Raw genomic sequence first — 14,809 nt, forward strand, 5'->3', positions numbered from 1 at the left:
TGCCACGGGCAGGATGGGTGGAGGTCACTGCCCTGCTTCTCACTCCTGCTCCCCCATCACCCTTGGCGTCTACCCCCTTCCTGCTCCTATACCGGGCTCTTGAAGCCAGGAAACCCAAGAGGAAATGACTGAGTCGGTCTGGGTCCCCGCCCGCCCGCCCTCCTGCCCGCGCTCTCCTGGCCACACCCTCCGCCTGGGCGCAGCTGCGGCAGCTGCCCTCTATCCACGAGGCTGCCTGCTCGGACCCCCAGCTCGGACGTAAGTCTCTCCTCCGACCCTTCTCCACTCTCTCCCCTCGGCCCATGGCCCGAGCCCAGATGGGTAAAAACTGGTCTTAGCGGATCCTCTCTGCCCCCATTCATGCTTACTTCTCGGCTTGCTTTGCGTTATAGCCACCGTGGGCTGTCCTGCTTCTCTCCCTCCTGCCTCACTCTCCCCAGCTCTCCCCTATTCCTCCACGACCACTCCTTCCCAGATCTGACCAGCATCCAGTTCTGTTGTCCCTGCAGTGAGGTCCTGACATCAGTCACTTTTTCCTCTGAGATCAGGAGCACATTACTCACTCTTCCTTTTTCCGTTCCTTGCTGACTCCTCCACTTGGGGGACAGCCCCAGAAGGATAGAGGCCACAGGATCTATTCCTGTGCCCCAGACCCTTCTTGGTGGCCATCAGGGTTAGTCTGGGTGGGGCAAGTGCTTCTCTGCCTCACGGGTGTCAGTGTACAGTGGCTGCTGTACACTGACAGTTTGGTCTGACCTGTCTTGTTTTCTTTGGGGGCCTACAGAGGGAAGAAGGGAGTGGCAGCTGGGAAGCCTCCCAGCTCTCTTGTTAGTCCTGGGAGGGGGTCCTTGAGGGCAGAAGTACCTGCTCAGATGGGGGAAGGGGACAGCAGGACCCCTGGGGGCTGCCCTGGACCTGCCTCACTAACATCATTGCCAACCTCAACTTCTGCTCTCCCCATAGATGTCTCCCTCTGGTCACCTGTATCTCCTCATCATTGTTGGCCTGATTCTCATTATCAGAGGTAAAGCCTGGCCCTTTTCTCTACCCTGCTTCAGAGCCCCAAGCTCTACCTGAGTGCACTTGCCTGTGTCCTCAGCCCCACCCCCAACTGAGCTGGTACCAGGAATTGGGGGTCCTGATGAAGGGGCCAATATTACAGCAGTTTCGGATACCTCAGAGCTGGGTGGCTGCTTCCAACAAGTCTAGCCAGAGCCTACCCTGCTGAGCAGCCTCCATTTCACTTCCAAGAAGAACTGAGTTTGATTTGGTGGGGAGATTGGTGTCAGTTTTCTACTCAGCAGCCAGGAACCCTGGGGCCCCAGCAGAACAGCTCTCTGGATCCCTAGGCAATGCACAAGTAGGCAAACGGGTGAGCCAGGGCCAGTCCAAGAGCTGGAGATGTCTCCCCTTTGCCTGGGAAGTGCTCCCCAAAGACAATAGCTATGGTGGCATTGACAGGCGCTTTCTACCTGGCAGTGTGTGGAAGCTGGCCTTGGGTTCAGCTTTACTGTATTATACATATCGTCCTGCCTGTTATACAATGAGGAAACAGGCTTAGCTAAGAGAAGTGCCTGTGCCAGAGGCTAGTGAGTGAAGGGGCTGGAATCCAATCATCATGTCTGTCCCTGGAACCCAAGCCTACTGTCCTCTGCCTGTCCCAGTTCTCTTAGATAAAATGATTTTTATGTATTCCTTCAGGCATTCAACAAGTATTTGTTGATCAGCTACTATGTGCCAGATCTTATTTCATACACAGTAGAAACAGCAATGTTTAAAATAGCTCACATTCTATATCAGAAAGAGAGAAAATAAATAACCCACCAGTAAATTATATAGACTGCTAGATGGTGATATATGTTATGGAGAAAAATAGAGGAGAGGAATGAGGACTGTTTAAATAGGGTGGTCCAAGAAGACCTCACTAGGAGGTGACATATGGGCAGACACTCGGAAATGAGGAAATGAGCCAAGGAGGTATCTGGGTAATGAGTGAGTCTGGTGAATGTAAGGAACAGCAGGCAGGTCAGGTGGTTTGGTTGGGGGGAACAAGGAGTAGGGTGGGAAAAGAGAGGTCAGAGAGGTGACAGGGGTCCAGATGGAGGGGGGACTTATAAACAGGGTGAGGATTTTGGCTTTTACCAAGTGGAAGGGACAGCCAGGGGAGGCTCTGAGCCAGCCAGGCCAAAATCTGTCTCAGGTGTTCACAAGCTTCTTCTTCTGCTGTGTCTGGGGAGCAGACTGTAGGGGCAGGACAGGAGCAGGAGACCATGAGGAGATGGCTGTGGTGTCCAGGAGGAAGAGGATGGAGGCTGGGCCAGGCCGAGGCAGTGGCTGTATCCAGCACTGACTGCGTGTTAAGCTGTGGAGGAGACTCTCCCCCCTCCATCTCATTTCATCCTCTTTATAGCCCTCAGTAGATTCAATTATCCTCACTTTGCAATTGAGGCAACTGAGGCTCAGAATAGGGTCTTTATTTGCTGTAGGTCATACAGCAAGGAAGGTGTTGGGAACAGGGCCCTGGCTGACTCTAGTGTCTGGGCTAAACCATCTCCCATTCCACAAGGATGAGCAAGGAAAGGTGGCTGGAGAAAGGGTACTGGGGCATTAGCATTTCTTTTTTTTTTTTAAAGATTTTATTTATTTATTTTTAGAGAGAGAGGAAGGGAAAAAGAAAGAGAGGGAATGAAACATCAATGTGTGGTTGCCTCTTGTGCCCAACTACTGGGGACCTGGCCCACAACCTAGGCATGTGCTCTGACTGGAAATTGAACCGGTGATGCTTTGGTTTGCAGGCCCGTGCTCAATCCACTGAGCTACACCAGTCAGGGCTGCATTAGCATTTCTTAAAACACTTCCAGGATCATGGATTGAAACCAACAAATCTGATCAATCAAACAGCTGCGTGCTGTTCTACTAGCAGAAGGACCTCTTGAATTACCACTGAAGGTTCCAGAAGGGAGGGCAGGGATGTGGGTTGATGAGGGGGGAATCAAAGGCTCTTCCCTGTCTTCTCATTCTTGATTTCTCAGGACAGACATTGGAGGAGGCCACATCCATTTCTCCAGCAGGCACAACCACTGAGAACATTCATGCGGTGACTCAAACCCCAGGTGAGGAAAGAGGGACAGGTCTGGTAAGTTCCTGTCATTGCAAGTAACAATGGCAACAAAAATCTCAAACTGGACCAAACAGAAATTTTTAAATTTGTGTAACTGAAAGTTCAGGGATAGATCTTTAGGCATGGTTTGATCTAGGTTCTTATATGATGCTATCAAGAACCTATTCTCATCTCTTGGTTCTGTTTTCTCTGTGTTGGCTTCATTCTCAGGCAGATTCTCTTCTCTCTTCTTATGGTGCCAAGATGGCATCTAGACACCTGGGGCTTTCATTACCTGCTAAGAATCTGAAGAAAAGAGAGTTTCCATTTCCTTAATCCAGCAAATGTCCCTGGACTGAGTGTCATTGACCAGGCTCAGATCACATGCCCACCAGTGAACTTATGCCCACCAGTGAGCTTATGCCTACCAGTAAGCTTATCATTGTGGTGAGAGGCACAGAAAACTGATTAGCCAGATCTGGGTCTCATGTTCAACTTCCAGTGGAGCTGGTGCCAGTCCCAATGAACTAAGTAGACCAAGTGTCAGGGAAGGATGGCTCCCCAGAGGAAGTTCTGGGGCTCTTACCAGGGGTAGGTGGATACTGAGAAGAGGAGTGGGCATCTGTGGGAGGGCAGAGCCTGAGGCAGGGGAGATGCTGGCATTGCATTTAGGCAATGAGGAAGTGGCTGGGTTAATTAACTCATTTCCATTACATCAAAATTGAGTTCCTATGGAAATCCCCTCATACTGCCCACCATTCATGGACCTTCATACCTTTTCTCTCTTCTCTCCCTGTTTCTGAACTTCAGATACAGTTCACCCAGAACTCCAGACATCAACCCTGCAGGCTAGTGGTAAGTCGGGCAGTGGTGTGGGGGCAGGTGGGCCTGGGACACATTTTTCCCTTTTTCTCTGACACCCCAAGTTTTTGGTTGCCCATTTTGGTCTCCCAACTCTGAATACCCTGGTTTAATTTGTGGTGGAACAGCCAACTCCACTCACTTCTTTAAAAAAATCTTTTGGAATTGTGAAAAACGCCATGCATGTAGAAAAGTATAAAAACCATACATGTACAACTTAGCAAATTATTCTGAATTTAACCCCTGTATAATCACCACCAAGTCAAGGAATACAGTTTTGCAAACACTCCACAAATTTCCCACAGGCCATTTCCATGTACTGCTTACTTTAATTTCTTTATTTTTCCTTTTTTTGAACTTTCAAATCATTTTTAACTTTTTCCCGTAGTCTAATATAATTCAAAAGGTGCTCCTCAGTTTTTTTCCATTAATGTTTAATGATACAGTAGTGCATAAACACATTCTCCTCACAAATAATAAAAATGTGGTAGGCAAGACAAAATCCCTTTGTTCACTCCTCACTCTTGTTTTGTGCCCCATTTCTGGGAGACTCCAGCTGTGGGCAATGGGTTGGGGGCAGTTCCCCAATGAGACTGCACCACGTGTGTGTGACCTGGAAAAGCCTTGCTGCCTGGGGGTGTGTTCGTGTGAGTTTAAGAATATGAAATGACTATCATTCTGCAACTGGCTTCCTGCTCCACTCCCTCCCAGTGAAATAATGTATGGAAGCTCTCCCACATTCTCACAGAGACATTGATCTTGTGTTTTTTTTCAGTGCCATGTTCTCCACAGGGTGCCTGCATGCAGTTAATGAAGCCATGCATATCTTGATGAGCACCTTGGTTGCTTATATCACGTTGGTTCCATATATTTTACCCTTGATCACTCATTCAATTCTCACACAAACCCTCTGAGGTAGAAATGATCATTACCCCCACCTTACAGATAGGTCCATGGAAGCTCACAGTAACTTGACCAAGGTGTCATAGCATGTCAGTGACATGGCTGGGATCAGGGTCCAAGGGCCTGACTCCAGAGCCCTGCTTTTGTCCACAACACTGTGGGGTCAAGGACATGAACAATAACATTTGTTTTCAAGGCTGCACCAATTTGCCCGGCCACCTGCAGTATGTGAGTCCCCCACCCCACCCCACCCCCACAGTACCACTTGGTTAACGAACATCTCTGCATTGTGCGAGTGGAATCCGGGGGAGAGAGCCCCTTGCTGTGCTGTGGATCTGTGTGTTGCTGACTCACTTCTTATCCTCCCTTCCTTGCTCTTCTGACCTCAATAGAAGTACCAGCAATTGAGACGGAGACCCAGACACAGCACCTGACAGGAGTGGATGTGCTTCCAACCACAGCTCCGGGGATGGAAGGTAGAGTCTAGCAGTAGAACAGCTACATACAAGTTTTATTTAATTCTCTATCTAGGTCAGCATTCCCCTAAGGACATTTCTCAGAGCACCCGTTTGGGGAATTGTTAATACATCTTCCAAATTTTTTTTTTGGTTTGCAGCCAAAGGTGTTTGTGAAACTCTGAGATAAAGTTAGACATGTTTCTTTCTGGTGAGATTTATCAGTGTCTTAATAAAGTTTATTTGCAGCAAGTGTCCCCAAGAGGGAAATCTAGTTTACAACATTTTCCAAACCTGATAGACTCAGGACCCTCTGTTGTTCAGGTTCCTTCATGGGGCTGGTACCTAGAAATATGGCTGCAGATGTTTTTGTTGTATATGTCTTTATGTTAGAGCAGGAGCTTTTCAATTGCAAAATACAGAAAACCCAACCTAAAAAGAAAATCTTATTGGCTGTATGCGTTCTGTAAAGTCCAGAGTTACCAATTTCAAGCATTGCTGGATCAAGGAGCTCAAGTCATCATAACAGACTTGCTCCTTCTCCCTGTGGTCTTCATTTTCTTTTTTTTTTTTTTAAGATTTTATTTATTTATCTTTAGAGGGGAAGGGAAGGAGAGAGGGAGAGAAACATCAATGTATGGTTGCCTTTCATGCATCCCCTGCTGGGAACTGGCCTGCAGGGAACCGGCCTGCAACCCGGGTATGTGTCCTGACTGGGAATCGAACCGCGATTATCTGGTTCGCAGGCCCGTGCTCAATCCACTGAGCTACACCAACCAGGGCCTGTGGTCTTCATTTTCAAGTGGCTTTTCCCTCTTGGTGGCAAAGATGGTCCTGGTGTTTTAAGTTTAGGTCACAAACTCATCAGCTAGAGCCACATCTTTTTCTCATCCTCTGCAGCCCCAGGTATAGCATTGACTTTCATTGGCCCAACTGGGGTCACATGCCCATGTGGGCATGACCAATGGCAACCTGGGAAATTGGCTGTTCTGATTGGTGAGGTCTGAGTCTCGTCCCCCGACCCTGAGGCTGGAAAACCTCTCAGCCATGTCTAAACTTCTCACTAAGAATCAGGGAAGAAGTGGTTCTCCTTAAAACCAGTGAGTAGATAATGTTATCAGAGGCGTGGGAAAGGGAGCTGAGCCTAGATGAGGGTGGCTTCTAATGTCTATGTGATGCTCTGTATTTGAGGATCAGCCCCTGCTGGAAAGTACTGCAGCCTGAGCCACTACTAGGCTGAGATACATCCATAGTATGCAGTTTGGGCTCTGTGTAGGAGCATCTCTAAGGTCATGCCATTCCCCTATGGCAATTTTTACAACTGTTACGATTTTCCAGTGATTGCAGTAAAATACCTCATTCTGACAGAATCTGTCAATTAAAACAGTTTTATGACAGATGGAAATAAAGGGTCCTGGGGACTTCCCTAAGTAGGGATGAGGGTCGGGGTGGGCAACTCTGTCTACAATTCCCAATTAAGAAAATATCTTCACATCTCTGATCCACTTGCTCCAAGTCCTTGCTGACATGAGTTACTATGTGTTGTTCCATACTCCTGGTTATGTGCAACGGAAATTCAGTTGGGCTGACAGGTCATGGAGCCAAATTGAAAAAGCATTGCTGAGCCTCAGGGTGGCCCAGAGCCTGAGCGCAAAAGCCCCCAACACCTCTCTCCCTCCATCTTTCTTTCTCTTATGCTGGGTCTTGTCTTCTACCTTGTGAGGAAATGGCTCCTATCATCTTCTGGCTAGAGCTTGCCAAGCTTCCCCTAGCTTTCACTCAGAATCCCTGCTTGGGATTTGCAAGGTCCCAGGGAAAGGTGAGACTGGGTCACATGCTTCCTCTTGTGGCCTGCATTACAGTAGGAGAACAAGATAGACTAGGGAACCTGTAACCACATCCCCACTTCTCTGTCCCCCACCAACTCAAGAAAGGGAAAGCTGTTTCCAAAAGAATGGAGGAATGAGTGTCAAGTAGCTAATAACAGCCAAAATTAGCTGAGAGTTTGCTTGGTGCTGGACACTGTGCTAAGTTTTCATGCATTCACTCAATGCTCACAACCACCCTATGTGGTGGGAACTATCTTAACCCCATTTTATAGGGAAGGAGCTGAGGCCTAAGAGGTAACTCTGCTGGCCCTAGGCCACAGCCCTAGGGGGCAGAACTAGAATTCCAGCCTGGGCTCTTCAGTGCCAGGGTGCCTGAGCACCACATGCTGCCCAGGCTATCCTTTACATTTTCTGTAATCCTGCCTCTGTTTCTGCTGTGGAGCTTGCCTACCTCTGGGCAAGGCTTTCCCAAACATGTCAGAATCCTTGGCCAATGGTTCATGTTTTGGAGGTGAGGTGCTGAGATTGGCTATCAGACAGCAATAGCCACTTCACTGAGGGCACTTCTCAGGGCCAGAGGGGCAGGTCTTGGGGGGGGGCATCAATTTTTTTAAGAGAGAGGAACCCTCTGATATTTTTGGCCTGAGAGCAGAGGTGATATTCAAAATGTTTTATAAGAAGTACCTCTATGCTCTGTAATGGGGCCAGGGTCCTGGAGGCGCCCACCTGGCTATGACAGATGTCATCCTTTACTTTCTGGACTATGGGTCAGTCCACAGGGTCCTGGGAAAGGGGTCAGGAGGTTGAGGCAACTGGCTTTAACCAAGGAGTGTGGGCTTATTTTAATATATCCTTTCCTGCCATTCCTTACTGTCTTCAGGGTTTAGAGTAGGGGATACCTGCTCCTGCCCACTGGATATGTAGATGTGGGAGAGGGGTTTCTCACAAATACAGACCTTAATTGATGCCCCTTGTTTCCCTCCATGGCTCACTGCTGCCCTCCACCATCTCTAGCCACTTACCCTGCTGATCCCACTAAAAGCACCACATCCTCCAAGCAGTCTCCGGACCAGGACTTCATGACAGACCCTGCTCTCAGGACCACTGGTCAGTAACTCCCCAGATTGGAAACAAGCTATTTCCAGTTCACTGTGTGCTTCTAGCACCTGGAATACTGCCTAGCACAGAATAGTCCTCAGTAAACATATGTTGGGTTAATACATCACTTCAAGGCTGGCAGAGGGTGGGCAGTCTGCAAAGGGTAGAGATACAATAAATATCTGAATAGATAAATGAATACATAAATGAATGCTGCACGCAAACCACTCCAAAACTCAGTAACTCAAAATGAGAACCATTTGTTTAGTTCTTTTTTTTTAATTTATTTTTTATTGATTATGCCATTACAGTTGTTCTCTTCCCCCCTTCATTCCCCTCCACCCTACCTCCCCATCCCCACCATTACCCCCCCTTTAGTTTATGACCATGTGTCTCAAGTTCTTTAGATTCTATATTTCCCATACTATTCTTACCCCCCATCTGTTTTCTATCTACTGTCTATGCTACTTATTTTCTGTACCTTCTCCCCCCTTCTCCTCCTCCCACTCTCCTGTTTCTAACCCTCCTTGAGATCTTCATTTCTATGTTTCCACTCCTGATCTAGCTGTCCTTTTAGTTTGCTTTTGTTTTAGGTGTGGTTGTTAATAACTGTGAGTTTGTTGTCCTTTCACTGTTCATGTTTCTTTAACTTCTTTTTCTTAGATAAGTCCCTTTAGCATTTCATATAATAAGGGCTTGGTGATGACTCCTTAATTGATCTTATCTAGCCTTTATCTGTCCTTCCATTCTAAATGAAAGCTTTGCTGGATAGAGCAATCTTGGTTGTAGGTCTTTGGATTTCATGACTTGGAATACCTCTTTCCAGCCCCTTCTTGCCTGTAAGATCTCTTTTGAGAAATCTGCTGACAGTCTGATGGGGACTCCTTTGTGGGTGACAGTCCCCTTATCTCTTGCTGCTTCTAGGATTCTCTCCTTCATTCTAATCTTGGCTAGTGTAATGATGATGTGCCTTGGTGTGTTTCTTCTTGGGTCCAACTTCTTTGGGACTCTCTGAGCTTCCTGGATTTCCTGGAAGTCTATTTCCTTTGCCAGATTGGGGAAATTCTCCTTTATTATTTGTTCAAATAAGTTTTCCACTGGTGGCTGCTCCTTTCCCCCTTCTGGTACCCCTATAATCCGGATGTTGGAGCGTTTAAAGATGTCCTGGAGGTTCCTAAGACTCTCCTCATTTTTTTGAATTCTTGCTTCTTGACTCTTTTCTGTTTGGCCATTATTTGCTTTCTTCTGGTCCACTCCATTGATTTGAGTCCCAGTTTCCTTTTCATCGCTATTGGTTTCCTGTGCAATTCCATTCATTCCAATTAGTTTCGCCTTCATATGTTTGTCTAATTTGTGGCTATAATCAACCAGTTCTGTGAGGATCCTGATGACCAGTGTTTTAAACTGTGTGTCTGAGAGTTTTGCTATTTCTTCATCGCTTTGAGATCTTCTTGAGCCATTTTTTGGTCTGTTTGCACCCGTTAAGTACGAGGAGCGGAGCCTTGGACTCCCAGGTCGCTGGGTTGTGACACTGCATGTGGGGGCGTGGTCAGAGCGGGGAAATGGTGGCCCCCTCTGCTGTTTCGCTGTTTTGCGCAGCTGGGTGAGGAGCAGAGCCTCAGGTGGTTCACCAGGGAAGGGCCACTTAGGTTGCTGGGTTATGACGCTGTATGTGGAGGTGGGGTCAGAGCAGAGAAATGGTGGTGCCCTCTGCTGCCACTTGCCACTGGGGTCTGCTGGCTCCCGTCCAATCGCTCACTTCCTCGCTTGTCTATCTACGAATGAATGCATGACCACAGTCAACCCGCAGCCCTGCTCCCTCGCTGTTTCCCCGCAGTTGCTCGCTGAGTTGCCCACCAGGTCCAACCCTACACCTGGATTCCGCACGCCTGAGTCCGTCTGACCGAGTTTTCCTGTGCAACCCCGCTCTGCCAGCTGCTGGTTTCACCTCTATTATCGGTCAGGCTGAAGAATTTGTTGTTATCAGACTTCCGAAAAGTTCAATTTTCTGTGTTCTGGCTGTGTTTTCTGTTGCTAATATTTAGATGACTCTAAACTTGATTGTGTGAGAAAGCAAGGTGTTTCCACCTATGCCTCCATCTTGGCGGAAGTCCTCCCAATTTGTCCATTTGTTTAGTTCTTGAGGGCTAAACTTGAGTCTGCAATTTGGAAGTCTGGGCTCAGCTGGCTGGTTCTTCTGCTGTCTTCTGGAGTTGTGCATCTGAGATCATCATGGGAGTCAACAAGGAGCTGTTTCTAGAGGCATCATGATTCTTCTCCCTGTGGTTCTGTCTTCCACTTCCTGACCAGCCAACCCCAATGAACAGGTGGAAATGATATGCCCATGTGTCACATCCATTCATTCACTCATTCATTCATTCAGTAATTCATTAAATAGGTATTTATTGAGCACTCACCTATGTGCCAGGCACTGTTCTATGTGCCAGGCTTGCAGCAGTGAATGAGACAGCAAAAAATCTGTCCTCATGGAGCAGACATTCCAGTGCAGGGAGAGAAACAATAAATAATAACCATGTTGATTATATGTCATGTGGTTTTAAAGTTCTATCAAGAAAAATATAACAGGGTTGAGCTGAGAGAGTGACTGAGCAGTATTTTTGTAAACGGCCAGGAAGACCTCTCTGAGGAGGGGTTGAAGGGGAAACCATGAAGATATCTGGGGAAGGGCTCTGGGCAGAGGAAGCAGCCAGTACCAAGGCCCTGGGCTGAGAGTGGATCTGGCAGGTCACAGGTGACTGAGCTAGATTGTATGCCATGTGAGGACTTTGAGTTTTCTTCTAGGTGCAGCAATGCTGAGACACAGCTGTCCCTTCTCCCTGACCCTGTCATTCACTGATGCACTCCACAAACCTTTGCTGAACTTTGACTTGCTCCCTGTATCTCCCCTATAGGTTCAAGTGAGGATGACCCCTTCTCTTATGGTAAGTTACCCATGGAGGATACAGGGGGAAGAAGGGTGAAGGCTTTCTCACTACACCTCTCCATTTTTCTTTCTGCAGACGTTGTAACTCTCCGGAAACAGGGGCTGTTGGTTGCAGCTGTGCTGTTCATCACAGGCATTGTCATCCTCACCAGTGAGAATGGGTGTCGGGCAGGAGGGGCACCAAGATTGGGAGGGAGGAAGCCTTGGTGTACATTCTGACCTGGGGTCAGGGGTTAGCTTCATGAAGGCCCCTGTGTAAGGTGATTTTAAATGAGGCACATCCCTTAGTTTCATAGCATACAAACCACCACAGAATTCAGTGGCAACCATTTACCCAGTTCCCAATTCTGCAGTTTGAAATATAGGCTAGGTTTAGCTGGTTGGTTCTTCTGGACACAGCTAGATTTATTCACACATCTGAGGTCAGCCTCTAGTCTAACACCTTAGTTCTTCTCCTCATTGGCCTGGGCTTGTTCACGTGGTGGCAGCAGGATAACAGGATGGTGCAGCCTTGAAGGACTAGTGGCAGTGGAGAGCTGTGATCACACCTGCCTGAAGGGGCGAAGGGAGTTAATGGCTGTGCTGGGACATGGTGAAAGATAGAACCGTTGGAGAGGTTTGTAGCCACTGTGCCATTGGAACCCAGCCAGGTGGATGCAGGGTGGAGGGGACTGAACAGGTAATAAATCTCTCTCCCCTCCTTCCCTCCTTTCTACTGCTGGTGTCTCCTAGCCAATGATCAAGTAGAGGGCAAGGGGCTGGGACTGTAGCCTCTCAGGTCAGCCTCCCAAGACCCAGCAGTATATCAGGCAGGGAGCAGAGGGAGACTCACAAGCAGATAAACTAATTTTTTTTTTAGTTTTAAAAATGCTGCACACTAAATAAAACATGGAGGCCACCAGTTTGCAAGCTCTTAGTTAAGCTGTATAACCTATACCAAGTTTCATTACCTCTCTTGTCCAACTTCCCTATCCAGAAAATGGGCATAGCCACAGCTTTTCAGTCTTAGGGTAGGAAATAGAACACTGACAATAATAAAAAGAGATGGTTAATACATGCTTGAACCTCACTGAATCAGGGGTCAAACAACATGTATTTACTGATCCTGACTTTGTGTCTGGCCCTATTCTTGCCCCTATAGGAAGAGTGAGTCTTAGAGAGCTGAGGGGTTTTCCCAAGGTTACATAGCACATTAAGAATCAGGAAAGGACTGGACTCAGGTCTGTGTGAGGATAGAGCCTGAATGTTAGTTCTGGGGCCATAAACTGTTCCAAAGACAAATATCTGTGGGCACCTAGTCTGTGCCTGAACTGTGCCATGATGCTGGTCCCACCCTCAGGGAGCTTACATCTTGAAGGGGGATGACAACAAACAGGGAAATGTACTAATGAGCAGAGTGAATATAGAGAGAGATAATAAAGTAACCATGAGGAAAATGAAGCCACATGACTGAGAGGGACAAGGAGAGGCACTTCCTCTAAAGAGGTAAAATCGAAACTGATTTCTGAGGATGGGAAAGATGTTTTAAAAAACCAAACACGTAGAGAGAGGAGCCCTGAATGTAGTATTGAGCTGAGCATGTGACAATAACTGGAAAGAGGCCAGGAGGGGCCAGGGATCAGGGAAACAAGGATGCTTACCAGGAGTACCCTTCCTCTTCTAAAATCCTCTCATTCACTATAGTCCAGTCTCCTGGCCTCCCTGCTTACCTGTCCCTTCCTACCCCAGGGCCTTCGCACTGACTGTTTACTCTGCTTGGAATACCCTTCCTCCAGATGTCCAAGTGCCCCCCCCCACCTCTTCCAGGTCTTCTGTCTCCTTCCTGTTTTTTTCTTTATAGTGCTTACCACCATCTGACTTATTACCATCCATACAGTTGACTTAGTTATTTATTTAATTGCTGGTCTCCCCTACTAGAAAATCAGCTCTACTAGAGCAAGGCTTTTAGTAACTGTTGTTCTTGGCTGTGTCTGCAGTACCTAAACCAGTGTCTGGCACATAGTAGGTGCACAATAAACATTTGTGGTACGAATACATAATACACAAGTTAGGAATGTTTCCAAAGTGCTCCTCCATGTGTGTCGGAAGATCTTTCCATGGGCCCTGCACTGGCTCTTCTTCTATCTGCTTCTCATCCTTTGCTCAGAGGTGCCTTGGTACTTCCTGAGGAGCGAAGTTGATAGACCTTGTCCTCCAGCATCCATAGTACTCACACACAGAAATCAGTATCTTCCAGTTCATGATGGGATCATTTCCTTCATCCACAGGTGGCAAGTGTAGGCAGTTGCCCCGATTATGCAGGAATCATAACAGCTGAGACCATCAGAAGTGGGGGCCAATGACCTGATGGGCACCAGAGACCAAGCCACCACCAGCTCACCATGCCCACCTCCTCCCTCCCTTCACAGAGCCTACAGAATTCTCACTAAAGCCCAGCCTGAGAGGGAAGACACAGGTGGAGCCAAAGCCAGGGCTGACAGCCTGAGCCCCCTACCTTCCCAACTTTGCCTGCCTGAAGGCTGTATAGCTCCCCAGGCACTGCCCTACCACACTGACCATTCTGTTCAGCAAATAAGTAAAGCACTGTAATCTTTGTCTCATGATCTGTGATCATTCATGACTGAGGGTGGAAGAAAGTAGCAGAGACTGGGGAGAGGCTCCTGGAGAACTGAAGTGAAAGGGTCACACACTAAAAAACCAAGGCAAGAGATATAATGAATGCAGCCAAACTGTGGTGGAATGGGAGGGACTGGGGGAAGGGCCCTGGTCAGTGCTGGATTTTGCTCGTGGCAACTTGAGGTTCCTGTTGCCATAGGCACAGAGCCTGGTGTCCAATGTCAGCTCACCCCTAACATTGGGCGGCAAGCACAAGGGAGGTCCCGCACCCATGGTGGACCCCTTTTCTTGACACCCCAAATCTGTCCAACATGCACACACATGAGTTTATCCACACCCAGCCTTTAGCCACACCACTAACTCACTGATTAGTCTACCTCTTGATTTGAGGGAATGCTCACCCACCAAGAAGACCACATGGCCCTGGAGTAGGCTCAGAGCAGTTTGGGTGGGAAATCCTGCATCCCAGTTTCCCAGAGCACAGTTAAGAAGAGCACCAGCTTCAGTGAGCCCTTCTTGAAGGCTCTTGGGTTCTGCAGCTTGTGAGGAGGGGCTCAAGCAGAAGAGGCCAGAGCAGGCCCTCTGAATCACAGGGCTTGGGAAAAAGGCCTGTACCTAGGCTAAAGGGTCAACGTGCCAAAATAAAGAGACAAGGTCCTGTTCACAGGTGCTTGTGTAACAATATTTCACAAAGTTCAGGTCACAACCTATGCATGGATTATAAAATCAGTTTAGTGGGCTATGAGTAGCATCAGAAAAAGAAAAAGAGAATTAATAAATACAAAAGAAAATATCAGTGTATCAAATATAAATATATATATATTTCCTTCTCTCAATTTTTGCCAGAATTTTATTCTGCCTGTATTACTATTATTATTTACTTTTATTTTAACAAATCAACTCCCTTATTAACTTAAATACATTTATTTTAAAAGACATTATCATGTATAGAAAAACCCGCACTGCCTCATATAAATAAAACATACCCAGAAAGATAAATCCA

At 47.4% G+C, this 14,809-nt stretch overlaps 1 protein-coding gene across 1 annotated transcript; it reads left to right on the forward strand.

Annotated features, from left to right (window-relative positions):
- Nucleotides 1-179: 179 nt before the first annotated feature.
- FXYD5 (FXYD domain containing ion transport regulator 5) lies at nt 180-13,793 on the forward strand. The gene is made up of 9 exons (XM_037129526.2): nt 180-258; nt 964-1,024; nt 3,033-3,113; nt 3,911-3,955; nt 5,257-5,340; nt 8,163-8,255; nt 11,159-11,188; nt 11,267-11,341; nt 13,458-13,793. The coding sequence occupies exons 2-9, from the start codon at nt 964-966 to the stop codon at nt 13,505-13,507; spliced, it is 519 nt and encodes a 172-aa protein (XP_036985421.2). The 5' UTR covers nt 180-258; the 3' UTR covers nt 13,508-13,793.
- The last annotated feature ends 1,016 nt before the right edge of the window (nt 13,794-14,809 follow it).

This window comes from Artibeus jamaicensis, unplaced genomic scaffold, assembly GCF_021234435.1.
Source record: "Artibeus jamaicensis isolate MK-2021 breed Jamaican fruit bat unplaced genomic scaffold, CSHL_Jam_final contig_470, whole genome shotgun sequence".
Classification (NCBI taxonomy): domain Eukaryota; kingdom Metazoa; phylum Chordata; class Mammalia; order Chiroptera; family Phyllostomidae; genus Artibeus; species Artibeus jamaicensis.